General features: G+C 37.9%; 3 protein-coding genes, 1 non-coding gene and 1 pseudogene across 7 annotated transcripts; 2 read left to right on the forward strand and 3 right to left on the reverse strand.

The window, feature by feature from the left end:
• Positions 1-22: 22 nt before the first annotated feature.
• On the reverse strand, positions 23-4,567 carry LOC148177984 (serine/threonine-protein phosphatase PP1-gamma catalytic subunit A). Its single transcript, XM_088032980.1, has 5 exons — positions 4,356-4,567; positions 4,126-4,257; positions 3,388-3,628; positions 773-1,164; positions 23-718 (listed from the first exon to the last, which is right to left on the reverse strand). The coding sequence occupies exons 1-5, from the start codon at positions 4,408-4,410 to the stop codon at positions 555-557; spliced, it is 984 nt and encodes a 327-aa protein (XP_087889106.1). The 5' UTR covers positions 4,411-4,567; the 3' UTR covers positions 23-554.
• Positions 4,568-4,837: 270 nt separating this feature from the next.
• Positions 4,838-12,519, forward strand: LOC148177985 (uncharacterized). 2 transcript variants are annotated; one of them, XM_088032978.1, is made up of 7 exons: positions 4,838-4,944; positions 4,990-7,745; positions 7,946-8,187; positions 8,233-8,627; positions 8,683-8,914; positions 8,964-9,180; positions 11,694-12,519. In XM_088032978.1, exons 1-7 carry the CDS (start codon positions 4,849-4,851, stop codon positions 12,256-12,258), a joined length of 4,503 nt encoding a protein of 1,500 aa, XP_087889104.1. In that variant the 5' UTR covers positions 4,838-4,848; the 3' UTR covers positions 12,259-12,519. The 2 variants fall into 2 exon arrangements, with proteins under 2 accessions (XP_087889104.1, XP_087889105.1); XM_088032979.1 differs by having other exon boundaries at positions 4,990-7,661.
• On the forward strand, positions 9,330-9,520 carry LOC148177986 (U2 spliceosomal RNA). The gene has a single exon (XR_015769872.1). It is a non-coding gene; the product is annotated as a U2 spliceosomal RNA (small nuclear RNA).
• Positions 12,520-14,236: 1,717 nt separating the features above from the next.
• On the reverse strand, positions 14,237-19,815 carry LOC148177987 (putative fatty acyl-CoA reductase CG5065; annotated as a pseudogene). The gene is made up of 8 exons (XR_015769864.1): positions 19,582-19,815; positions 17,572-17,824; positions 17,385-17,530; positions 17,226-17,335; positions 16,995-17,187; positions 14,634-15,009; positions 14,471-14,589; positions 14,237-14,414 (listed from the first exon to the last, which is right to left on the reverse strand). The product of XR_015769864.1 is annotated as a putative fatty acyl-CoA reductase CG5065 (transcript).
• Positions 19,816-20,055: 240 nt separating this feature from the next.
• LOC148177988 (fatty acyl-CoA reductase 1-like) lies at positions 20,056-27,857 on the reverse strand. Of its 2 annotated transcripts, none has more exons than XM_088032964.1 (9): positions 27,740-27,857; positions 23,916-24,160; positions 23,619-23,870; positions 23,429-23,574; positions 23,270-23,379; positions 23,039-23,231; positions 20,474-20,849; positions 20,311-20,429; positions 20,056-20,254 (listed from the first exon to the last, which is right to left on the reverse strand). In XM_088032964.1, exons 2-9 carry the CDS (start codon positions 24,144-24,146, stop codon positions 20,158-20,160), a joined length of 1,524 nt encoding a protein of 507 aa, XP_087889090.1. In that variant the 5' UTR covers positions 24,147-24,160; positions 27,740-27,857; the 3' UTR covers positions 20,056-20,157. The 2 variants fall into 2 exon arrangements, with proteins under 2 accessions (XP_087889090.1, XP_087889089.1); XM_088032963.1 differs by having other exon boundaries at positions 23,916-24,196.
• Between the last annotated feature and the right edge of the window lie 62 nt (positions 27,858-27,919).

A 27,919-nucleotide genomic window follows, 5' to 3' on the forward strand; every position in this document is an offset into this window, starting at 1 on the left:
GTGAGTACGAGCGCAACCCTACTTAAATGTTAAAATCTTTATTAAAGACAAATGTTATGCAGATCAAATGAAGTGGAACGCAATATTTACAAATGTCAGCAAAAAATTTTGACCCTAACTCAACAAAAATATTCATTTTCATTTTGGCTAACAAAACAACCACATATAAAAATAGAATCGTTTGTTACGCGTCAAAACGAACGAAACCGTTTTAAAACTAGCATTAAAACCAAAATAAAAACAAATACAGCCTATTGGTAAATATTCCAATCAATAAATCTTAGAGCCATTTTAATTATTCATACTTGATATGATTGTTCACTAACTTTAATAAATAACTCGATATCAACTAAAAATAACGTAAAATGGCTGCGTTCTCATTTTAAATACTAATAGTTTTTTTTTTAATGACATTGTAGGCGTTTCTAGCTTTAGCGTGGTAAAATTAAACGTGGAAAAAATAAGGTTTAGATCTTATTCTGTAACCGCATTAGTATTTAAAATGAATTATAGACATTACGAATATCTAAACCTATCTTAGAAATAAATTATGTTCACTTCTTCTTGTTTTTATTAGTACCTCCTCTAGGTGGCGTCACAGGCCTTCCGGCGTTCATATTATACTGGAACTTCCGTTTATCCGCCGGTTTCAGAATCTGAAAACTGCACATCAGCGTCTCATCCACCGACATCATAGCCCCCGCGTTGTCAAACTCCCCTACAAAAAAAAACCGATATAAAAACCCCAATCAAGTTGGCAGCACTGTCTTACCGCAATAATTCGGTGCGCTGAACAATGTTACCAACTGCCGCTTTGCAAAGAACTCGTATCCATCCTCGACGACTTGATGCGCTCGACAAATCAAATCGAAATCGTGCTTATGTAAGAACTTTCCAACAACTTCGGCGCCGAAAGTGAAACTCACACCTCGATCGTTCTCTCCCCAGCCCATCTGGTCCTTGTCGGGATCCGACCATAACAAATCGCACAACAACCCTTGGTCTGGGACGTCCGTCGGTCTCATTATCCGACGGATTTGTTCCATTGATTGAAGGTCGGGACTGAGGCCGCCGTGGCAGCAGAAGATCTTCTCGTCGACGATGGCCGCCACCGGTAAACAATTGAAGCAGTCGGTGAAGGTCTTCCATAGTTTTATGTTGTACCTATGGGCAAAAAACGAGGAGTGGGTGATTAATCGATTTTCATTTGTTTGAGTATTGGGAACGCACTCTCGGATGTCTCATTGAATTATTTGTTTTTTTTTTTTGTTTTATCTACATTCTCCGCATTCCTTTGTTTCAGATAACGGAGGATTCAGTGTCTACAAAGTACTATACAACTATTTTCAATTATGGGGAATATAATAACTGGGACTCATTATTTTCTATTGTTTTTCTTCCTTTATGTGAATTCCATGAATAAAACTGTGATTTCGGCCTCAGTAAACGCAGATAATACGTCCCTGATAACAGTGATTACCTGTGCTTTTACACGATTTCACAACTTTATGTATTTATATATTTATATACAAGGGGTCTATAAATGTTTCTAGAATCAAGGGTGGCTATGAATTGTCAAAGAAATTTGTCGCTCATGACAAATCAAAAAATCAAAGACTTTGACACAAAATCGTAACTACATTTTTAAGTGTAGTTAATAGCTATTTAACAAACAAGTTGGTTAATGAAAGCGATTAGAGTTAGCTACAAAAACTTGCAAAATTTACAAAAAAAAAGAGTCTAAATCATAATTATTGCGTGTATAATTGGTTGGCTATAACAAAAATCATTCATTAATAGCCCACTTTAATGCACGATTTCAGCCGAAAAATCATGCATTAATAGAACCCAGGGACAAACGATCACCGAAAAACATAATTATGTTCACTAGATCCATTTATTGGGACATAGCGGGGATCCGCAAAATATTTCGAGTAGGCATGGAGAACATTTGACGTTTGACAGTACTTTGACACTTGTCATTTAAACTATTTTCAAATTATAAAATGAGGTTATGTCAAAAACAAAATTCGTTTTCATCGCCTACCTAAAAAAAAATTTTGCGGATCACATATTTTAACGCAGTTTTGGGGGACAAGGCGCGAAATTTGAATTTTGACGGCGCCCACTTGATTTATACTGGTGACGGACACTTTTTTTGTTGATTCTGATTGCGGCCTCAGTAAACACAGATAATAAGTCGCTGATAACAGCTGATAACAACTGTGATTTATGTTGCGATGAGTTTTTGTCTTATTGCACAATTAAGCAAAGAAATATGACAACTTTATCACCGATTTTTTAATTCGTTTTTGCTGGTATTTCACAACCGCTTCGATCACTTTTTAATCGCGACGAAATTATTAGTGACTCATTTAATTCGGTTCCGTTTTGAAACGATTCACCCAAAAAATTGTCCACTTTTAACCGGATTTGGCTTAATCCAGTTTAATCCAAATTAGTCTTTACGTTAAATTTCCATTGGTAATTAGATTTGAAAAAAAAAAAAAACATGTCGTAACCAAGACCCACCGCAGAATTTTTGACGGATGACAACAAGGGTGTGTTCACAATTTTATTAAATTTTCTTTAGGATTATCGACTTCTTCCCCTTACGCCATATTGCATGACGTTTAAAATTCAGACGCAGATATGAAATTTTTTGCTCTCGACTGTACACTTTTGGTGATGAATCACACTTTTTTGTCATGACTCATTATTATTATTATTATTATTATCTCCAAAGAAATTAAACATTTGTTCATTTTGACCGACAATTTATTCATTGTAACATTTGCAACAAGAACAAATTACACGATGACAATTAAATAAGTTGCAGGAGTTTTAAAAATCAGTATTGTGTAAACCGGGCTGGTGATAACCAATCCGCTGCAGGAAAAATGAAGTCTAGAGGTAGAATTTAAATGAACACACGTTATTTGACAGATTGCCAAAAATCCCAGTTGTCTTTGGACCAAATGAATAATTTGCCACATTCAGTGGGGCCAACAAAAGGGAAGATTTTTCCACTGTTAAAATTGTCAGATCAGCATTGTTACTTCCGGTTTAGATAATTTATCGGCTTTTGTACAAATCACTGTAAGAATTTGACGGCTCTCTAGCAAACGCCGCCGTGAAAAAAAACGATGCAATTTTGGCCGGATTTCCCCTAGAAATTTTACACAACTCTAGTCTTTATTAATAAAATTGACATGATTTTAATAACTAGGTGAAAGTGGCCAAAAATTTTGAATAAAAGTGAAATCCTCGCGCTCTGTTAACCAACTAGTGCGGTAAATGAACCACAAATTATTACCGAACTTTCCTCACGTCTTATCACTACTCCCGGAAACAGGAAACCCTCATCATTTCCCCGACTTTGCTCACCTCCTTTTGCATTCATCGTAGAATCCATAGATGCGGTTGATCGAAGCGCACTCGTGGTTACCTCTAAGAAGGAAGAAATTCTCAGGATACTTGATTTTGTAGGCGAGCAGAAGACAAATCGTTTCCAACGACTGTTTGCCACGATCGACGTAGTCGCCGAGGAACAAGTAGTTCGATTCTGGCGGGAAACCGCCGTATTCGAATAGACGAAGGAGATCGTAGTACTGACCATGAATGTCGCCTACACAGAAAAAAATCAATAATAAACAAAGCGACTTGATAATGAAGTCAGCGCTAATTCGAGACGCGGGTCAAGGAGGCTGGGATGGTTTTCAGACCTGCCAACTTGATTGAAAACTCAAAGCCTGCTTGACGGCGGTAAAATCGATACTTGGGGGACAACAAAAAACAGTGTTGTGTTGATAAATTCAAATGTTACTATGCTAATAAATTATAATTATCATGGTTGTAAAATCAACAAAAATATCATTCAAAGTCAACAATAACATGACTTCATTATCTCGACATGGAACTACAATTACAACTTTTTTTGGCATTTTTTCTGCCTGCGTACATAAAAATGACGTAATTTATCCACTCTCAGGTCAAAGTTGTCTTTTATGTGTTGAAATTTTCACGGATTATTTGCACTGAATCACTTTGTTTCATAACAGAGTTGTAATTTATACAACTTTAGACAGGTTGCAGGTGCACTTTGGGGCTCTCAGCTTTACTCACCGCATATTTTAAGTGGAGCTTCCAATTCCAACAGAATCGGTTGCGAAAGGAAGATTTCCCTGGACTTGAGACACAGCCCTCGAATTTCACTTTCAGTTAATTGTACATTTTTGCCTGGTCTCGCCCCACGAACTAAAAACGGGAAAAATTAAGAAAATTTTGACATTTTACAAGGCGTTCACCGATGACGCCATTACAAATGTCAACAGAAATTGACCTTCAATAATTACCTTCCAAAAGTCGAGCTATTATACTATCGATATTTAATTTATCGGCTTCAGCCATTAGTTTCGATATTCCTGGTCTCGCTAAAACAACCTTTGTCACTTAAAACTACCGGATGGCTCGGATTTTTCAAGATCTTCGAAGAGCCCCACTGATATAAACACTACTTTTTCGCTTTAGCTCGCGCGGAGGCCGAAGTTAGCGCCGGGTGCCACTCCTACCAACACGCCACCACAAAAAACCCCAAATGCACAACCGCCAAACACGCTATAATAATCGAACCAACACACGCACACCGGTCGTGGGGGCTGTTTCACCCCTCGCCCAACACCGGCAGCCCCTTTTTACCCCCAAAATCCCCAATTTCACCACTGACTTCACTCGAGGCGCGCCTAACTTCACGCAACTGATCCAACATGGCGGCCCGGTGTAAACAAAATATTTTTGCAACAATTTCAAATTGATTTGAAATGAAATAAACTTCCCGCAAACGGAGAAATGGCGCAAACTGGGGAGAATCTCGACTCTCTGGAGGTCCCGGAGAGCATTTTCCAGACCGTGAAGTTCTTCGTCAGCGGGGAAATTCCCGAAAAGGTAAGACACATCTTGGGCGACTTTTTTTCTAATTTTTCGTTGTAGATCGTGGATTTGTTGAAACGTGGGGGCGCTGAGCGTCTCAATTACTTCTCTGATTATGTCACTCATCTTATCTGCGGCGAAAACCCCGAAGAAACCGATCTAACTGATGCTAACGATCTCTATGAAATCCCTGCAGTTACTGCAAGTTGGGTGTTGATGTGCATCAGATTGAAGCAGCTCGTGAACACAAAACCGTACATTTACAGCCTCCAGAAGTTGTTTTCAGGACTTGTTTTCTGCCTATCCAAACCTGGGAATGATAGGTTAGCTCTATGGGCTCTCATAACGTACCATGGAGGCGTCGTGCAGCTAAACCTGGACCCCAAATGCACCCATTTGGTCACCATTGACCTCGGCACGCCTAAATACGAAAAAGCGGCGAGTTTAGGCCCTGAAAAACTCGCCGTTGTGACCCCAGACTGGATTGTCGAGTCTGTGAAGAACAACGCGTTGGTTCAAACAGAGCTGTTTCACCCCAAACGCATCCAGTGGCCTAAAGTGGTGAAGCATGAAAGCACGACGGCCATCACTGGATTTGAGCCCGAAAAAGTTGAACCTGTTGACAGTTCAGTGACTGATTCAACTCAGGCTCTTTTGGACAAACTCAAACAGAGAATGCCATGGAACCAGTCACAGCCCACTACCAGTGGCGATGTGGGCCCACCGAATGTCATCGCCCCTAGTTTCTTGAATAAGAATCAAAATCAGAGCCCTGTGCGCACTTTCGCACAGCCCCAAGTCACGCAACAGCCCCCACAGAACGTCGTTCCTAATCAACCGGTGCCGAGGAGTATCGTGCATCACACGCCACAGCCGCAGATGATGCAACAGCAGCAACAACAGCCGCAACAACAAGCTGCGTTTAATTTGCCCAATCAGGTGCATCTCAACAGGTTGATCAACCAACAACAGAACCGACCGACGCTTCAACAGTTGAGGAGCCAACTCGGACCGACTCAGCTCCATCACCACTTGTTGCAACAGCGAATTCAACAGCAGAATCAACAGAGACCGTTGAGTCTCCAACAGCAACAGTTGTTGCAACAGCAGATCGCACAAGGACAAGTTAGGCAACTGGGGCAACAACTCATTCAAAACCAGCCGCAGGTGCAGAATCAGAATCAACAATTTGGAAATATAATTCAACAGCCTCAACATATCCTGCAACAGAATCAAATTCTCCAACAACAACAGAATCAGGTTTTGCAACAGCAGCAGCAGAATCAGGTGTTGCAACAGAACCAAGTTCTACAGCAGCAACAGAGTCAGGTGTTGCAGCAACAGCAACAGCAGCAGAACCAAGTTTTGCAACAAAGTCAAGTCTTACAGCAGCAGCAACAGAATCAAGTTTTGCAACAGCAACAACAAAATCAAGTTTTGCAACAGCAGCAACAAAATCAAGTTTTGCAACAGCAGCAACAGAACCAAGTTTTGCAACAGCAGCAACAGAATCAAGTTTTGCAACAGCAACAAAATCAAGTCATACAACAACAGCAACAGAATCAAGTTTTGCAGCAGCAACAGCAAAATCAAGTCTTACAGCAGCAACAGCAGCAGCAGAATCAAGTTTTGCAACAGCAACAACAGAACCAAGTCCTGCAACAGCAACCGCAACCCAACCCGGTTCTGCAACAAACTCAACTCCTGCAACAAAATCAACTTCTTCAACAAAACAAAATCTTCGTCTCTCAACAGCAACAAAACCCCCCTCAGATCGTGCAAAATCAACCAAATCTAGCAATCCAACAGCAGTTTGTGGGTCAGAATCAACCTCAATTCCCTCAACAGCAGCAACAGCCGCAACAATTTGTGCAGAATCAAGAACTGAATCAACAGATCGTGCAGAGTCCGCAGTTTCAACAAAACAACGTGATTAATCAACAGTTGTTGTTGAATCAACAAAATCAGTTTAATCAACAGGGTCAACCGGCTCAACGGCCGCAGATTAATCAACATTTGTGGCAACAACAGCAACAGATGACAGTGAGGCATCCTGTGAATATCGTTCAACAAGGGCAGAGGATCCAGTGGTCGCCCAATCAACAACCGAATCAACCTCAGCGACAGTTTATTCAACTAGACGCTCAAACTCACAATGAGCTGCAGAAAATGAACCCGGAGCAACAGGCGTTGTTTGTTCAGAGGTTGAAGCAGAAACAACTGTTGATGCAGAAACAACTAGCGCAACGGGGAGGAGGCGGTCCAATTCTAATCAGGGGCTCAGTTCCGCCCGGATTGAACCCCCAACAACAAATGCAGTGGTTGCAGAGACAAGCGAAACAACAAGGGGTTGTTTTACCCCCCAACATCCAACAACAGACTATAACTCCCGGAGCTCTAACTCAACCGAATATTCAACAACCCCCCAATATTCAACACACTCCGGGGTTGAGTCCGATTCAACAACAACAACAGCCGCAGTTTCCCAATCAGGACCAACAACAGCAGTTGCAGTTGAGACAATACAGGTTGCAACAGTTGCAGTTGCAAAGAGAACAAGCGCAGAAGAGTCAGTTGGTGCAGCAACAACAGCCACCCACGCCTCCGGTGCCCACTGGAGTCGTAAGACCTCTGGGTCCGGTCATCCCGGACTCCACCACCAACCCTCCGGAAGCGAACGTCTCCCAACAGTTGGTGGTTAACGCGAAGACGAAGACTGCGTTGGCGAATATGTTGAGTAATAGGTTACAGAGCGGGGGTGGGAATGTTCCGGTGCCGGAGGCGTTACCGGAGCCGTCGGCGGCGGGGACGTTACGGTAAAGGGTCAACTTTGATCTCAATTAACCCGATTAGTTTAGTGTGGTTTAGCCTTCCTTGAGTTCGCTCGAATTCCACCGATTTTAGTCACGTTTAACACTCGCATGCCCCAAATTTAACAGAATTTGACCCATTTTAACCAAATTCTAGTCAAAATTAGCGCTCTTTGTGACGTGGGGGTGACCGAAACTCGTTGCAGGTTGATGACGGCGCAGCACAACGCCGCCCTGAACCCCAACAACCGCCCCCAGGACCTCATCGCTCTCCAACAACGAAGAGTGATCAACGGCCCCAACGGCGAGATTATAAGGGCGCTGGTGCCCCAAACCGTGCCGGTGATGCCCCAGAACGAGGCCCCCAAAGTCACGTTTGCGCCCAGAGCCTCCGTGCCGATGCAACACCGACCTGGGCCCTTCTACGGCCACAACCCCAATTTAAAACGTGAGTGTGTTAATGAGACTTCACCCTCTAAAGTCGTTGTTTTAGTACCTCCTGATTTGTTTCTTCTGGGGTGCATTTTCGTGGTTGTGGAGATCGAGCGGTACTTGGAGGAGTCTTTGCCGGGGTGGCAGCAAAAAATCGAGAAACATGGGGGCGAGGTGGAGAAGCAGTATTGCAACCGCGTCACGCATGTCTTGTGCGAGACGCAACGCCATGGGGTGGTTATGCAGGCTCTGAGGGACTGCAAGAGGTGCATTACCATCTATTGGTTGTCGGATGTTATGAAGAGGAAGCAGGTTTTGCCCCCATGGACCGCTCTGCATCTTCCGACGATTTACTTAGACACCACGCCGATCGCCAAACATTTGATCACTCTGAGTGGATTTACAGGGTGTGACCGAAATAGAGTCAAACATATGATCAACTATACAGGGGCTAAAGTAAGTTAAGTCGCGATTGTTTTTTTTGTTGATTTTGGTACGATTTTCTTTCTAGTTCACCTCGTATTTCTCGAAGCACAACACTCTTCTCATCGCGGCGAAAGGCGAAGGCGCTAAATACTCCCACGCTAAGAAATGGGGGATTCCGGTGGTCAACGTCCAGTGGCTCACCGACGTGATGTTAGGCCACTTCACGGCCTTGAACCAGATGGAGCACATCATGTACCAACAGTTCCCGTCTCCACCTAACTTCAGTTTTGACCCGAAATTAGTCCCGAATTTAATGCGTGAGTTTCGAGGTATTCGTACTCTTCCCGTTTCAACGTCCCGTTGCAGATGCCTGGAAGATGCCGATCAACATCTCCCAGGACTCCTACGAAAGAGTCAAACGAAGCGCCTCTCCGGTCCTCTTGCCCAAAAAGGCGAAGAAGCTGAAAACGGAGCACACCGACGAGAACGACAACGTTAACGACGAAGGGGTTGACGTCAACTCCAACTACCGGATTTTGTTTTCCATGTCTTCCGAAGTGGCGACGCTGCAAAAGATCGTAAAGTAAGTAGTACCGAAAGTGGGCGCCTTGTGGCGCCACTGTTTGTATCTTGCGCGCGCGGAAAGTGGCGCGTGGTGGCGCTGCGGTTTGTATCTCGCGAGCGTGGAGAGTCCGCGCGGGGATATAAGGGTCGTGGTGGACGAGGGTTGTTATCGCTTCTCGGCCTTATGGCTAAGATCAAAGTGTAGTATCTGTTCTTATCAGCTTAATATCTGATACGCCCCGCATGCGGGGCCAGTATATTAAACTGATTTTTGGAAATTGACGGAGGCTAGGGGCTTGCTCCACCTCCGTCGCGGGTTGGCCCGGCGTTGCAGTACAGCCGGGAACGGCCCACCTAAAATAATTAAACAAAAGTTACGACAATGAAACGCGTTTGAACAACTTCATTTGTTTTCATAGGCGACCATTTTTATTAATTTGTCGTGCGTTCAAGTAAAATGCTGGAGAGGCGTTGGAAACTCGACTATTTTCTTTTTTAACAGTGTACTTTGACAGATGTAGCGAGAGATTTCAAGAACACACATTAAATTTTATTTCTTATTAGAATTTCGAACCAGTCTTTTTTTTACTTTTAGTAAACTTTAACTTCAAAATTAATAGTTGTTGCGTCGGATAAAATTGACAATTTTTGCTTCAGTAAATTTTAATGATAAAAATTGGCTTTTTTAGACAATTTCAGCCTGAAATTATGTGTCACACTACTAGTTTTTACACCACTTTGAAAAGTTGGTACTGATGGTACCACTGTTGAATGTTGTTTTAAATGCAAAGTGTGGCACATTATTTCGAGGTAAAATTTTCTAATTAATTTATTGGTGATTGTTTCGCTTTTGTCACTCTAAAAACTTCTGACAATAAAAACTAACTTTTTCAAATAATGTTAAATTTAATTTTTATTTTTATTATGAAGTTTGTTCGACAATTTTAGTCAGAAAGTATGGGTCACACTTATAATTTTATGCTTCCCTCGAATATTGGTACTGTTGGTACCACCATAAAAAATGGTGAAAATGTAAAGTGTGACACATCATTTCAAGTTGAAATTGTCTAACTTATCGAATGGTGCTTGCTTCGATTTAGTCGCTTTAAGATGGTACAAATTACGTGTGCCAAGAAGCGTTAAATTGGTCAAAAAACGTTAAATTAAGTTTTTATTATCATACTTAACTTTTTTCGACAATTTTAGGTTGAAAGTCTGGGTCGCACTAATAATTTTAGACAAATTTGAAATATTGGTACTGCTGGTACCACCATAAAAAATGTTGAAAATGTAAAGTGTGACACATCATTTCAAGTTGAAATTGTCTAACTTATCGAATGGTGCTTGCTTCGATTTAGTCACTTTAAGATGGTACAAATTACGTGTGCCAAGTAGCGTTAAATTGGTCAAAAAACGTTAAATTAAGTTTTTATTATCATAGTTAACTTTTTTCGACAATTTTAGGTTGAAAGTCTGGGTCGCACTAATAATTTTAGACAAACTTGAAATATTAGTACTGTTGGTACCACCATAAAAAATGTTGAAAATGGAAAGTGTGACACATCATTTCAAGTTGAAATTGTCTAACTTATAGAATGGTGCTTGCTTCGATTTAGTCACTTTAAGATGGTACAAATTACGTGTGCCAAGTAGCGTTAAATTGGTTAAAAAACGTTAAATTAAGTTTTTATTATCATAGTTAGCTTTTTTCGACAATTTTAGCTTGAAAGTCTGGGTCGCACTAATAATTTTAGACAAACTTGAAATATTGGTACTGTTGGTACCACCATAAAAAATGTTGAAAATGGAAAGTGTGACACATCATTTTAAGTTGAAATTGTCTAACTTATTGAATGGTGCTTGCTTCGATTTAGTCACTTTAAGATGGCACTAATTACGTGTATCAAGTAAAGCTAAATGTGTCAAAAAATGATAAATTTAATTTTTATTATTATATTTAAGTTAGTTCGACAATTCTACCCCGATATTATGGTTCACATCTATAGTTTTATGCTATCTTAAAATTTTGGTACTGTTGGTACCACCATAAAAAATATTGAAAATACAAAGAGTGGCACATAATTTCAAGCTAAAATTTCCTAACTAATCGAATGGTGTTTGTTTTGATTTAGTCACATTAGGATGGAACAAATTACGTGTATCAAGTAAAGTTAAATGTGTCAAAAAATGATAAATTTAATTTTTATTATTAAATTTAAGTAAGTTTGACAATTCTAGCCCGATAGTATGGGTCACATCTACAGTTTTATACTATATTGAGATTTTGGTACTGCTGGTACCACCATAAAAAATATTGAAAATACAAAGAGTGGTACATCATTTCAAGCTAGAATTTTCTAACTAATCGAATGGTGTAAGTTTCTCTTTCGTAAAAACGATCACATTGTCGTAAATTCGTCGAAATTCCATGTTGCTCCGGCTAAATTCGTCAAAACCTACCGGATTATCGAAAAACTGCGCTCTACTCGAGCGTTGGCGCCACATTTAAATTTTATACTGTTTCGTTTGCAGGAAATTGGGCGGCGTCCTGGCGAAGAGCCACCAAGACTGCACGCACCTGGTGATGCCCTCGCTGGCCCGCACCAACAAGCTGCTCTTCTCCGTGTGCCGCGAGATCCACATCATGCCGGAGCTCTGGCTGAAGGACTCGCAGGCGGCGCTCAAGTTTCTAGACGAAGCGAGTTATAGCCTCGATACCAAAGATTTCAACAGTGAATATCGGTGTGACTTTACCCAAACCTTGAACACTAAAAACCGCAACAAACTCCTGGAGGGGCGATCCTTCTGGATAACCCCAAGTGTTTTCCCTAGTAAAAGTGTGTTGGTAGAACTGGTACAAACGTGCGGGGGCGTCGTGGAAAGAATCCGAAGAACCGCAGCGCAGATAGAAGCGACGAATATGAACGCGCCCTACAGTTATATCATCATAACTCACGAGAATGATATTCATTTAGTTGCGGATTTGTTGAGGAATAAGAAGGAGAAGATTCGGATCGTTTGTAGCGCAGAGTTGATTTTCAGTGCCATTTTGAAGCAGACTTTTGAGGTGGAACCCTACGCTGTTAAAGTTTTATGAAAGAGAACTGTTTAGAGAATTCATGATATTAGATGTATGGACCAATGTTTTTGTTTAGGGTGAAAATATCATTTTTTGTTTGTTGTTTCAAATAGGTGTATATTGTTATTGCTTTGTTTTTTTTTCTGTACTGAACTGATGTCATTGCATGAATTGCGGATTTGTGGAATCACATCGAGAGACTTAATTTTGTGATTTTATTGCGGCTAAGTTGAAATCATAGATTTTGTAAAATTTCTAAAATAAAGTTAAATCACGTTTTGTTGTGTTTTTTTTTAATTTCCAATTTTCGAAAATAAAAATTTCTAACTCTAGAAGTTTTTACGCCATGGCAATGAAATTTGTTGAGGTTACTAGTTTGGAGTTACTTATTAACTTCGTCAAATTAGAATGTTGTCGAGCAAAAAACTCAATTTTTAGAATTTTTTTTTGCAGATGAACTAAAATTTTCCCATTTTCGAAAATAAAAATTTATAACTCTGGAGGTTTTTACGCCACGACAATGAAATTCTGGGAAGTTAGTAGTTTTGACCTACTTATTAACTCTCCCAAATTTGAGCTTTGTAGAGCAAAAGACACAGTTTTTAGAATTTTTTATTTCGCAAACGATCTAAAAATTTCCAATTTTCGAACATAAAAATTTGTAACTCTAGAAGTTTTAACGCCACGACAATAAAATTTAGGTAGGTTACTAGTTTGGACCTTCTTATCAACTCCTCCAAATTAGAAAGTTGTAGAGCGAAAGACACAGTTTTTAGAATTTGTTATTTCGCAAATGAACTAAAAATTTCTAATTTTCCAAAATAAAAATTTGTAACTCTGGAAGTTTTTGCGCCACGACAATGAAATTTGGGGAAATTGCTAGTTTGAACCTGCTTATTAACTCCTCTAAATTGGAATATTGTAGAGCAAAAGTCACAGTTTTTAGAACATTTTATTTCGCAGATGAACTAAAAATTTACAATTTTCGAAAATTAAAATTTGTAACTCTGGGAGATTTTACGCTGTAACAATAAAATTTGGGGAGCTTACTAGTTTGGACCTACTTATCACCTCTTCCAAATTAGAATGTTGAGCAAACAACACATTTTTTAGAATTTTTTATTTCGCACTTCAACTAAAAATTTACAATTTTCGAAAATAAAAATTTGTAACTCTGTAAGTTTTTACGCCACGCTAATGAAATTTACGGAGGTTACTAGTCTGGACCTACTTAACAACTCCTCTAAATTAGAACGTTGAAAAGCAAAAGACACAGATTTTATAATTTTTTACTTCGCAGATGAACTAAAATTTTCCCAGTTTTTAAAAATAAAAATTTGTAACCCTGGAAGTTTTCACGTTACGGCAATGAAATTTAGATAGGTTGCTAATCTGGACCTACTTATCAACTCCTTCAAATTTGAACGTTGTAGAGCAAAAGACACAGTTTTTAGAATTTTTTATTTTGCAAATGAACTAAAAATTTACAATTTTTGAAAATAAAAATTTGTAATCCTGGAAGTTTTTGCGCCACGGTAATGAAATTTGGGGAGATTGCTAGTTTTGACTTACTTATTAACTCCCCTAAATTAGAACGTTGAGAAACAAAAGACACAGATTTTAGAATTTTTTACTTCGCAGATGAATTAAAAATTTCTCAATTTTTGAAAATAAAAATTTGTAACCCTGGAAGTTTTCACGTTACGGCAATGAAATTTGGGGAGGTTGCTAATATGGGCCTACTTATCAATTTCTCCAAATTAGAAAGTTGTAGAGCGAAAGACACAGTTTTTAGAATTTGTTATTTCGCAAATGAACTGAAAATTTCTAATTTTCCAAAATAAAAATTTGTAACTCTGGAAGTTTTTACGCCACGACAATGAAATTTGGGGAAATTGCTAGTTTGGACCTGCTTATTAACTCCTCTAAATTGGAATATTGTAGAGCAAAAGTCACAGTTTTTAGAACATTTTATTTCGCAGATGAACTAAAAATTTACAGTTTTACATTTACACAGTTTTTTGAATTTTTTATTTTGCATTGTAGCGCAATCACCCTGTATATTTGACTCCCAAAATTAAAAACCGGTCACTGGTAGCAAAACGTACTTAAAGACCAAATAGATGAACCCGAAGACGACCAAAGTCTTGCAAATTTTGTCCACCCAGTACATCCTATAAAAATAAAGTTACTAAACCGTGATATACAGAGTGTCCCTAATAAAACTTACACAAACATGTGTCTTTTAGCCGCCGGTATAGTCTCATCCGACTCCTTCAAGAGGTACAACCTCGCCGAATGAACACAGTCATAAAAGTACTGCTCGTACTGAATCCCATCTCCATCCACCTGTAATAAAACAATTACTTCGTGTCTTTCTCAGTCGTACCAACCTTATATAACTCCCTTTCTTTCCTCGTCAACAGATTCCTCGCATTCATAGACCCTTCATTATTAAAATCCCACTGGTTGTTGGCGTAATACTCGAAGACTTCGTACCCGTTGAGGATCCTGCGTTGGACCTTCTTCAGCACCGGCGGGTAACCGAGACAAACCAGAAGAACGTCGACGACGACTGCAGGGATCCACTGGTAGAAAAAGAAACGGAGGTTGTGGAGAAGACGGTGTTGGGTTATACCACCTCCTGGGTACCAGAAGACGCCGTTGAAAGGCAGCTTGTTGTGGACGGTGTTTCGGCCGTAATTAATGATTTCTTTGAAGGTCACCTTGTGCTCGGCTGAGCTGGTGACGTTGTAGACGCTGCGCACGCTGAAGAAGCCAATTATTAATACAGTGAACATTCGATATTTAATTTAATTTAGTTTTTAGGCGACTTAAACTAAAAATGGAATTTTTAGGCCTCAAAAGCGGTCTAAAAGTAAGTCTTTGTGGCCGCAAAACATTTTTGGCCGATCTATTGTCCCACATTTCATAATAATTTATTATTGATTTTTCGTTTAAAAAAAAAATTTTTTTTTGCAGATAAAATAAAAATTTACAATTTTTGAAAAATTTTTAACTCTAGAAGTATTTACGCTGTGACAATTAAATTTTCGAAGGTTACTAGTTTGGACCTACTTATCAACTCCTTTAAATTAAAACGTTGTAGAGCAAAAGACACAGTTTTTAGAAGTTTTTAAAAACTAAAAACTTTTAATTTTTCGAAATAAAAAATTTGTAACTCTGTAAGTTTTTACGCCACGCCAATGAAATTCAGGAAAGTTATTAGTTTAGACCTACTTGTCAACTCCCCCAAATTAGAACGTTGTAGAACAAAAGACACACTTTTTAGAATTTTTTTATTCGCAGTTGAACTAAAAATTTCTAGTTTTTGAAAATAAAAATTTGTAACTTTCGAAGTTTTTATAGCACGAAAATGAAATTTAGGGAGGTTACTAGTGTGGATCTACTTATCAACTCCCCCAAATTTGAACGTTGTAGAGCAAAAGACAGACTTTTCAGAATTTTTTAGTTCGCAGTTGAACTAAAAATTTCTAGTTTTCGAAAATAAAAATCTGTAACTTTAGAAATTTTTATAGCACGGGAATGAAATTAAGGGAGGTTACTAGTTTGGATCTACTTATCAACTCCCCCAAACTTGAACGTTGTATAGCAAAAGACACACTTTTTAGAATTTTTTAATTCGCAGTTAAACTACAAATTTCTAGTTTTTGCAAATAAAAATTTGTAACTTTAAAAGTTTTTATGCCACGGAAATGAAATTTAGGGAGGTTACTAGTTTGGATCTACTCATCAAGTCCCCTAAATTTGAACGTTGTAGAGCAAAAGGCACACTTTTTAGAATTTTTTAATTCGCAGTTGAACTAAAAATTTCTAGTTTTCGAAAATAAAAATTTGTAACTTTAGAAGTATTTATGCCACGGAAATGAAAATTAGGGAGGTTACTAGTTTGTATCTACTTATCAACTCTCCCAAATTTAACCGTTGTAGAGCAACAGACACACTTTTTAGAATTTATTTATTCGCAGTTGAACTAAAAATTTCTAGTTTTTGAAAATAAAAATTTGTAACTTTAGAAGTTTTCATGCCACAAAAATGAAATTTTGGGAGGTTATTAGTTTAGATTTACTTATCAACTCCCCCAAATTTGAGCGTTGTAGAGCAAACGACACAGTTTTTAGAATTTTTTTATTCGCAGTTGAACTAAAAATTTCTAGTTTTCGAAAATAAAAATTTGTAACTTTAGAAATTTTTATGCCACGGAAATGAAATTTAAGGAGGTTACTAATTTGAATCTACTTATTAACTCCCCCAAATTTGAACGTTATAGAGCAAAAAACACACTTTTTAGAATTTTTTAATTTGCAGTTGAACTAAAAATTTCTAGTTTTCGAAAATAAAAATCTGGAACTTTAGAAGTTTTCCTGCCACGGTAATGAAATTTAAGAAGGTTACTAATTTGGATCTACTTATTAACTCCCCCAAATTTGAACATTGTAGAGCAAAAAACACACTTTTTAGAATTTTTTAATTTGCAGTTGAACTAAAAATTTCTAGTTTTCGAAAATAAAAATTTGTAACTTTCGAAGTTTTCATAGCACGACAATGAAATTAAGGGAGGTGACTAGTTTGTATCTACTTATCAACTCCCCCAAATTTGAACGTTGTAGAGCAACGATATAATATATACCCAATTCGATATAATCAACTTTTTAAAAAAACTGTTTTCAGACAGTATGACTATATCGAATGTTTACTCTAATTAATTATAACACAAAATGAAAAAAACTGACTCGTATATGAATTTATCCATGACGCCCCCGAGCATGGCGTTGACCACAATGTCCACAGGGATGTAATCAGCGTAGGCTTCTTCCAAGCAATACATGGTCCGTAACACGCCTTTCCCGGCCGCAATAAGGAGACCCATAGGCCCGTTGAAATTATCCGTCCATCCAGGGATGGGTTCCTTCAAAATAGGCATGACTGAGGAAACATTAGAGTCGATCAAACAGAGATTTTACTTATCGACGGACGGAGGATGACAACGGCGAGTTTCCCCATTTGCTCGGACACCAGTTGCTCCCCCAAGGCTTTGGTGAAGGCGTAACTATTAGGAACGTTCCCCAAAACCCTGAAAAAATCGAGTTAAAATGAATACTACAGAGCTCTACTTTACCGACTTTGGTGCGATTTTGTTAACACCCACAGTGTCCAAAGCTTCGCAAATTCAGATCATGTCGTGGGGGTCGAATGGCGCCGGGTAGGTTTTTTCGTACAGAACGCGCTCGTTGAGGTGGCAGTAGGCCGTGGATAAGTAAAGAAAAACCTGCAAGAAGTAATAAAACAATTGACTTTGGTTCAACTCGCTTTGAGTTTCTTGCAGTTCTTGGCTAATTCCAGCATGAGTTTCGTTCCTCTGACGTTGAGGAGGACAGCTGGACGCAGATCTTCATCGAATCTGATCGTGGCAGCGCAGTGGAAGATGAACTCAGTTTCTTCAATGAGAAGTTGGCGGTCTTCTTCGGAGAGAGCTAAGTTCGGAGCGGTCATGTCGCCGGAAATGAAGCGGACGCGGTTGAGGACGTTGGTTTCTTCTGGTTTGCTTCAGCAAATCGAAGAGCTTTGAAAATAAAAAATATTTGAATATTTCTAAGAATCCATTGGTATTTAAGAATTTATTTACGTTTGCTGCGAGGCAAAATCTAAAAGTAAAAAAAAAATAACGAGAAGCGAGGGATTTCAAGAACACACATTAAATTTTATTTGTTTTTATTAGAATTTCGAACCAGTTTTTAACTTTACTTCAAAATTAATGGTTGTTGCGTCGGATAAAATTGACAATTTTTGCTCCAGTAAATTTTAATGATAAAAATTGGCTATTTTAGACAATTTCAGCGTGAAATGATGTGTCACACTACTAGTTTTTGCGCCATTTTGAAAAGTTGGTACCGATGGTACCACTATTAAATGTTGTTTTAAATGCCAAGTGTGGCACATTATTTTATGGTAAAATTTTTTAATTAATTGATTGGTTATTGTTTCGCTTTTGTTACTCTAAAATGGTCTGACAATAAAAACTAACTTTTTCAAATAATGTTAAATTTAATTTTTATTTTCATTATGAAGTTTGTTCGACAATTTTAGTCAGAAAGTATGGGTCTCACTTATAATTTTATGCTTCTCTGAAATATTGGTACTGTTGGTACCACCATAAAAAATGTTGAAAATGTAAAGTGTGACACATCATTTCAAGTTTAAATTGTCTAACTTATCGAATGGTGCTTGCTTCGATTTAGTCACTTTAAGATGGTACTAATTACGTGTGCCAAGTAGCGTTTAATTGGTCAAAAAACGTTAAATTAAGTTTTTAATATCATAGTTAACTTTTTTCGACCATTTTAGCTTGAAAGTCTGGGTCGCACTAATAATTTTAGACAAACTTGAAATATTGGTACCGTTGGCACCACCATATAAAAAATTTAAAATGCAAAGTGCGACATATCATTTTAAGCTAGAATTTTCTAACTAATCGAATGGTGTTTGTTTTGATTTAGTCACATTAAGATGACACTAATTACGTGTATCAAGTAAAATTAAATGTGTCAAAAAATGATAAATTTAATTTTTATTATTATATTTAAGTTAGTTCAACAATTCTAGCCCGATAGTATGGGTCACATCTATAGTTTTATGCTATCTTGAAATTTTGGTACTGCTGGTACCACCATAATAAAATATTGAAAATACAAAGAGTGGCACATAATTCCAAGTTAAAACTTTCTAACTAATCGAATGGTGTTTGTTTTGATTTAGTCACATTAAGATGGTACGAATTACGTGTATCAAGTAAAGTTAAATTGTTATTATTAAATTTAAGTTAGTTCGACAATTCTAGCCCGATAGTATGGGTCACATCTATAGTTTTATGCTATCTTGAGATTTTGGTACTGCTGGTACCACCATAAAAAATGTTGAAAATGTAAAGTGTGGCACATCATTTTAAGTTAAAATTGTCTAACTTATCGAATGATGCTTGTTTTGATTTAGTCACTTTAAGATGGTACGAATTACGTGTACCAAGTATAGATCAAAATGTCAAAAAATTAAAAATTTGATTTTTTATTATTATATTTAAGTTAGTTCGACAATTCTAGCCCGATAGTATAGGTCACACTAATAATTTTAGACAACCTTGAAATATTGGTACCGTTGGTACCACCATATAAAATTATTTAAAATGCAAAGTGCGACACATGATTTCAACCTAAAATTATCTAGCTAATTGAATGGTGTAAGTTTCTTTTTCGTAAAAATGATTACATTGGCGTAAATTTAACGAAATGCCATATTTCGCCGCTTAAATTCGTTAAAACCTACCGGATTATCAAAAAACTCGTTGAACCTCTCCACAGAACTCTTCCCTTTCTTCGTCCTCACGATAACAAAAATTCTCTTGACATCCAGAAGCCTCAACACTTTTTCGATGAAGACTTTCCCGACGAAACCAGTGCCTCCCGTCACTAATAAAGTCCGGTCTTTTAGACCTTCAGCTGCGCGGTCTCGATTTTGATCAAGACCGCCGTTTTGTTGAAATAGTGCTTCTTCGGACATCTTTATGAGACTGATTGTGTTGAAATGAATGTTTAACATTCAAGGTAAAAAGGTAATTAATCGGATTTTATTATGTAATTCGGATATTTTTTGCGAAGGAACTAAAGTAAGATCCTTCAATGTTTTTACGCCGCAATTAACAATCGAATCGGTTGATCAATACAGTGAAGACTTCGAAGATTTGAAGACGACTTTTGGGGTGAAATTGGCGGAGTTTAAAGTGAGTAAATCTAGCGAAAATAATACAAACATACAAAATTTATTTCTTCATTCTAATTCTAAAGTTACAATATTGCGCTATATACATTTTAATACAACCACCGTGTATATTTGATTTCTAATCTAAAAACCGAACACTGGTAGCAGCACGAATTTAAAAATCAAATAAATGAGGCCGAAGACGATCAAAGTCTTGCAAATCTTGTCCACGCAGTACATCCTGTAAAAACAAAGTTACTAAACCGTGATATACAGAGTGTCCCTAATAAAACGTACACCATCATGTGTCTTTTAGCCGCCGGTATAGCCTCATCCGACTCCTTCAAGAGGTACAATCTCGCCGCATGAACACAGTCGTAAAAGTACTGCTCGTACTGAATCCCATCTCCATCCACCTGTAAAAAAACAATCACTTCGTGTCATTCTCAGTCGTACCAACCTTATATAACTCCCTTTCTTTCCTCGTCAACAGATTCCTCGCATTCATAGACCCTTCATTATTAAAATCCCACTGGTTGTTTGCGTAATACTCGAAGACTTCGTACCCATTGAGGATCCTGCGTTGGACCTTCTTCAGCACCGGCGGGTAACCGAGACAGACTAGAAGAATGTCGACGATGACTGCAGGGATCCACTGGTAGAAAAAGAAGCGGAGGTTGTGGAGAAGACGGGACTGGGTCATGCCACCTCCTGGGTACCAGAAGACGCCGTTGAAAGGGATCTTGTTGTAGACGGTGTTTCGGCCATAAGCGATGATTTCTTCGAAGGTTAGCTTGTATTCGGCTGAGCTGGTGATGTTGTAAACGCTGCGCTTGCTGGAGGAAGAAGTGTTTGATGAGCAAACAGTTGAAGAGAGTGTTTGGTGAGTAAACACTGGTCGTTAAGAGGAGAGGATTTAGGCTTGTTGACACGGTTTTATGGCAGTTTTAGTGATTTGTATGTTTTTTCTAATTACAACCAGTAGTGTCATTTCTATTTCAATTTCCAAAGTTCCTGTGTAAATTTTCAAAAATTTTTGGGTGTAAATCAGGCTTTTAGGGAGAAAGTTAGGGGAAAATTGAATGTAGCGGAGGTTAACATGTTGTTAAAGTTCTCAAATTAATGAAAGATTTGTTTCAAAATAGAGATTTCTATAAGAATTTAACAAATTTGCGTCAAGGTCAAATTCTTGTGCTGCCAACTGTTACTGATAAAAATTTCTAGAGCTGCTGCCAATTTTATTTTTTATTTAGTGGACTGAGCTCTACAGTCGCGGCCAAATCATTTTGGGCATCAAGGTCATTTGATTGTCCTAAAGTGTAAAGCATTCTTTACGAATTTCATTATTACTGTCACTTTTGACAATGTTTGAAATTTGCGCGTCAAATTGACAGTTATGCATAGACTACACTCAAATTTTCAAAATGTCAATAAAATAATGTTTAAAAAGTTTTGGGCGCGACTGTACTACTCTGAGAGTAAATTTGCAAAAAAAAAATATTCTAAAATTTTTTGATTTAAAAGTAGACGTATTTAAAGCTTACTAATCACAAACAAACTATTAATTAATATTCGTTTTTGGTTACAAGTGGCCATTTTGACAGTTGTTTAGATATTTATTATTAGAATCTTGATGACATAACTTTGGAAATTTTAAGATGACAAGGTTGGTATGATTGTCCCCTCACATTTGACATTTGTCAGTTTTGACATAAAAATGACTGTGTATCAAGGTTAGCTACCGTCGATTTAGGTTGCAAGTGTCAATATTGACAGTTATTTCTTTATCTAAGGTTGTAATCTTGATGAATTAACTCTGGAAATTTTAAGATGACTAGGTTGGTATCATTGTTCCATTTTCACATGAAAACTACTGTGTATCAAGGTTAGCTACTGTCGGTTTAGGTTACGAGTTGTAAATTTAAACAGTTATTTTTTTATTCAAGGTTGAAATCTTGATGAATTATTTTTCGGAATTTTAAGATAACATGGTTGGCATCACGGTTTCCCCCAGAATTTGACATTTTCCAATTTTGACATGAAAATTGCTGCGCATCTTAGTTACGTAATTAATTAGTGCGAGTCCTCAAACAAGTGAAGTGAATTTTTCCTCAAATTCGGGTTTAAAAACAACACTGCCATTGCAAGATTTGCAACAGGAACGAATTACACGATAAAAATTGTCAAATTTGTGACCTTGAGTGAATATTTGCAACCTAAACCTACTGTAACTCCGACATTACATTGACAGAATGCGATCGTCATTTGTCCCCCAAAACCTAGTTCACACAACACCGGCATTGCCACATTTGCAACAGGAACGAATTACACGATGAAAATTTTACAATTTGTGACCTTGAGAGCAACCTAAACCAACTGTACGTATGATGGTTAGTGACTTAGCTACTTGTGATTGGTGAGTTTGAAAATGCAAAGTTTGTAATTGGTGCAAGACACCCTGTATGTCTGTCATGTAGGAAATGTCATTCAAATACGGCGAAATGTCATTTTTCAATAGTTTTTTTTCAGTACTACCAACTTTATCATTTCTCGACCGAAAAATGGGATCCGAAGTTGCCTTCGCTGTACATTTAGTTTCGCCACCCTGTATATTGCTAGGTGTCGTAAAAACCCATAAAGCGACACGAACGACGTAAAAACTGGCAGTTATCACAATTTTGCGTCCTTAATTCCTTAATTGAATAATTAAATTTCTAATTGCACAATCGCGCCGATTCACGACTTTTTCACACATGAAACTACCAATTTTATTACCTCATCCTGCGAGTTTTCTAGCGAGACGTGCAATTTCTGCCGCGTAATACCGACTTTCCACTCTCTTACCACAGAGAAAGTTATCAAAATTCGAACGCGAAACTGGAATTTCCAAGATTACGCAACAGCGTCTACGCCGGCGTCAAGGTCGCACGTGTGGATAAGGTCACTAGATGAAAATTTCTTTTTATAAAAGACAATTTTTTTTATCTAGTGACCTTATTCGGGGAAAGTGAAAACCGCCGCTTACTTATAAACGCATTTGTCCATGACGCATCCCAGCATGCTGTTGACGACAATGTCAACAGGGACGTAATCAGCGTAGGCGTCGCCTATGCAGTACATGGTCCGTAACACGCCTTTTCCGGCCGCGATGAGGAGCCCCATGGGCCCGTTGAAATTGTCCGTCCATCCAGGGATGGGCTCCTTCAAAACAGGCATAACTGAGGAAAAAATAAAGTCGATCAAACAGGAATTTTACTTATCGACGGACGAAGAAGGATGATCGGTAATTCCCCCATTTTTTCGGAGATGAGTTGCTCCCCTAAAGCTTTAGTGAAGGCGTAACTGTTCGGCATGTTGCTCAAAATCCTGTAAAAATCAAGTCAGCTGGAGTAAGACAGATCTCTACTTTACCGACTTTGGTGCGATTTTGTTAACCGACGCGTTGTCCATCATTTCGCAGGTGCGGATCATATTATCGGGGTCCGCAGGAGCCGGATAAGTCTTCTCCTCGAGGACGCGCTCGTTGAGGTGACAATACGACGTGGACAAGTGGAGGAAAACCTACAACTGAATTGAGTACAACGTTTTATTTACGCTCGACTCACTCTGAGTTTCTTGCAGCTTTTGGCCAACTCCAGCATGAGTTTGGTCCCTCGCACGTTGAGGAGGACCGCCGGACGGAGATCCTCGTCAAACCGCACAGTGGCGGCGCAATGAAAAATAAACTCAGTTTCTTCACTTAACAGTTGGCGGTCCTCTTCAGAGAGGCCTAGATTCGGCGCGCTCATATCGCCGGAGATGAAGACGACGCGGTTCAACACGTCTTTTCCTCGCGACTGCTTCATGGAGTTGAACAACTAAAAGAACTAACTGAAGAGGAGGATTGGAGGTGAAGAACCTACCGGATCGTCGAAGACCTGCTGGAAGCGCTCCATGGGACTCTTGCCTTTCTTGGTCCGCACGATGACGAAGATTCGTTTGACGTCCAGGAGGCGTAAAACCTTCTCGATGAGGACTTTCCCGACGAAGCCAGTGCCGCCCGTCACCAGGAGGGTGCGGTTTTTTAGATTTTCAGCTACTCGGTCTCGGGTTTGGTCGAGACCGATGGACTCAGGCGATGCTTCTTTGGACATCTTTTTGGTACTGACTGTGTTGGAATGAACGCTGAACGTTGGTGTCAACGCTAGTGGTCAAGGTAAATGCAATTAATGTGCAGTTTTATTTGCTAATTTGCGTAGTTTTAGTGTGAACAACCCACGAAGGAGATAAAGGAAAATTGAGTTTACGATTCTCCCACTAATTGTCATAAAAGTGAATTTACGGTGGGATTATGTAAGTCAACTGATTATTTCGTGGTAAAAGTAACGCGCGCCACTGGATTTTCTGAGACGAAAAACGCATTTTTGCCCCAATTTTTTAGTTAAATGGTGTTAAACCAGTTGGTTCAAAAAGTAAAAAGTACCAACGAGTTTGACCGCTAGGAATGTATTTACTGAGCTGGAAAAATTCGAGGTCAAGGGTGGTCTTTCGACCATGAAATTTTTACTTTTTTTTAATTCGAGATGATTTAAAATTTAATTTTTTAATGGCTCGGCGAAATTTCGCAATTAACATTATCATTTCAACAAAATTGAATAATTTAGAAAGCGAAAACTGGAATCTCTCAAAATGTGCTCGGGTGTAATTATCTTTGTAATTAAGTACAGAATTTTAATTATGAAAATTATAATTATTGTAGTCGTCTGACTTATTGCTAGAATAAAGAAAAGAAATTGTAATGTCAAATTAAAAAAAAAAGAGACAAAAAAATTTAACTTGGAATAATAAAAAAAAAAAAATTTTTTTGAAACGTCAAAAAATAGGCCCTTTGCTTACCTTCACTGTTAAGGTAAAAGCTTCATTTTTATGCGTATATGCAAATTAGGCACTTTTGTGCCACTCAGAGCAACAATTCTGTCTCACTCCGTTCGGCTAGACAAACGAACAGGCTCAGCCCACAAAGTTTCTTTTTTGCTCTTAATGACATAATGTACTATTAAATATCTCTTTTCTAGAATAAGGAAATAATAAGAATTTTGTAATTAAAAAAAGTTGCACGAGTTGAATTTGCCATCTGATCGAGAATGTGAAACCTGTTTAATTATCAGGTCAGGATTTAAAGAAATTTTAAAAAAATGAGTTTCTCAGGTTATATTGATATGAATTCGACGTTTAATACTTTTGAGTGATATACCAATCGAAAGAGCAGCTCGAGATCTATCATCTGGCCAAATTTCAGATCGGTCGGACAAATAGTTTACGAGTGGCAGTCAAAAAAACAAAAATTCAAAATTTTTAATCAGATTTTTTTGGCGAATTTTCGATATTCAAGAGCAGATTCTTAGTTAATAAAATGCGAGAAAATCGGTGGTGAAAACCGCATCTCTCTATTAGTCGTGGTTTCGGAGATATTTGGCACCGATTTTCCGAACTTTCAAAATTTTGCGACAACCCGCTTTAACTGACAATAACTCAGTTATTTGTAGCCGTACCGGAATTTTGAGCGCGGATTTGGATTCAGCGTGAAATTCTGCGTAAAATCAGTCGAAATAACGCAAATTTGCCTTATAAATAAATTAAATATTGACCAAAATAGGTGTTCAGTCGAGGTTTTTTTGGTGTGATGGTCGAGGAACTGTTTCAGGGCGAAAACGTGCAGCATTATTTTTGAGTTGTACCAGTCGAAAGAGCAGCTCAAAGTCTATCATCTCTCCAAATTTCAGCTCGATAGGACAAATAGTTTAAGAGAGGCGGTCAAAAAACAAAAAACAATATTTTTCGTCGTTTGAGCCAAAAATTTTTTTTCGAAAAAATGAAAAGTCGAATTTTTAAAATCTAAGAACGGATTCTTAGCAAAGAAAATCGCTGGTGAAAACCACAGTTCTCTATCAGTCGTGGTTTTGGAGATATTGAGCACCAATTTTCTTCTAAAATTAAAATTTTTTAAATTTTAGTTGGCCATTACTCAGTTATTTGTACCCGTACCCGAATTTTGAGCACAGATTTGGATTCAGCGTAAAATTCTGCATTAAATGAGCTTGAACAACGTAAATTTGCTTCAGCATTAAATTAGATATTGACCCAAATATGTTTTCATGAGATTTTTTTGGAGTGATATTCAAGGAACTTTTTAAAGGTGAAAACGACGTTAAATACCTTGGAGTTATATACCAATCGAAAGAGCAGCTCGAAATCTATCTTTTGGCCAAATTTCAGATCAATCGGACAAATAGTTTAAGAGAGGCGGTCAGAAAACAAAAAAGGAATATTTTTCGTTGTTTAAGTAAAAAAATTTTTTCGAAAAAATCAAAAGTTGAATTTTTAAAATCTAAATGCGGATTCTTAGGAAAAAAATGCGAGAAAATCGGTGATAAAAACCACATTTCTCTATCAGTCGTGGTTTTGGAGATATTGAGCACCAATTTTCTTCTAACATTAAAAAATTGGCAAATTTAATTGGCCATAACTCAGTTATTTGTACCCGTACTGGAATTTTAAGCGCAGATTTGGATTCAGCGGGAAATTCTGCGTAAAATGAGCTTTAACAACGCACGTTTGCTTCAGAATTAAATAAGATATTGACCCAAATATGTTTTCATCTCACGCTATGTGACATCTGGACATCCTTGACTTGGTTGACGTTTCTTAATTGAGGTTATAATCTGATTATCATTAACTTAATTAACCAGTTTGGAACAAAAACAAATTTCTTACGGAATTTTAAATTTGGCGTCTGCAAAAATTCCCTTCAGGAAAAACGAAGTTTAGAAATTCAAACTTCTCAGTGTATCTAGTTTAATTAGTGTCAAATTAAGCCTCACGTATTCAACATCTTCGTGTTAAATTTTATGAAAATCCGTTCACTTGTTACAAAGATATTGGACTCGCTTTAGATGGGCCACCGTGTATATATTTTTTTCAGTTGGTCGTCAAAACTTCGAGGCTGTTTTTAGTGGTTTCTTTAAGTATTGCATAGAAATAAATACAATAGTTGAATAATAATAAAGGAAAAAATATACAGCGTGTTCAAGTCCGCGGATGTTGGTCAAAACAATTAAATACGCACACTTATACAAGTTTCTACACATTTAATTTCATTTCATTTCCTCAAACATAAAATCATAATAATAATTATCCATTAAGGTCGCAAGATTGATTTAATAAGTACTTTAATTTGCAATAATTTTGCGAATCATAATTTGAAGGTCACTTAAAAAATATTGACGCACTTCCTAGTTAGGAGCCGTGAAAGTAAATAAAATAGATGCGCGTTCTTACTTAGTAAAATGCATTGCTAATTCCGCTAATTAAATTATAGTGTAGTTACTCGTGTTAAATTAAGAGAAGAAAAACAACAAAACCGTCCATTAATGCGTGTAAAGTGTCATCATTTTCTTTCATAACTACAAATTAGCGAGTTGGGTCATGGCTACGATCATCGATCATGATCAAGCAATGCGTCGTGATTTCCTCGTTTCCAAACAAGTTACTAAATATGTCGCGGCCTATCTGTTACCGCATCCCTTTGACAAGAAGCACTTTCTCTCAACATCGCCTTCTTTGTCTCTAATCGAATCAATTACTACAGAAACTGCGGTTATATAAGAATTTTGTAATCATAATCAGACCATAGTATTTCTCTCTTTATGTAACAACTGAGTCAAAAAATTGCCCTATACCTACTTACTTATACACGGTGTCCCAGTTCGAAAACAAGCGGTTTTAGTTATGAATGAAGTGCCGTTGTCAAAAGTGCCGCATTTGTGGGCCAACACTCACTTTTCGCTTCTAACTTCAAACTAAAACGATCTGGTTATGGAACCTTATAATGGGACAGAGTGGGGTGGCCCCCACACTGGTTCAAGAT

This window comes from Gnatocerus cornutus, chromosome 3 (genome assembly GCF_029298725.1).
Source record: "Gnatocerus cornutus isolate USDA-ARS CGAHR chromosome 3, icGnaCorn1.1, whole genome shotgun sequence".
Lineage (NCBI taxonomy): Eukaryota > Metazoa > Arthropoda > Insecta > Coleoptera > Tenebrionidae > Gnatocerus > Gnatocerus cornutus.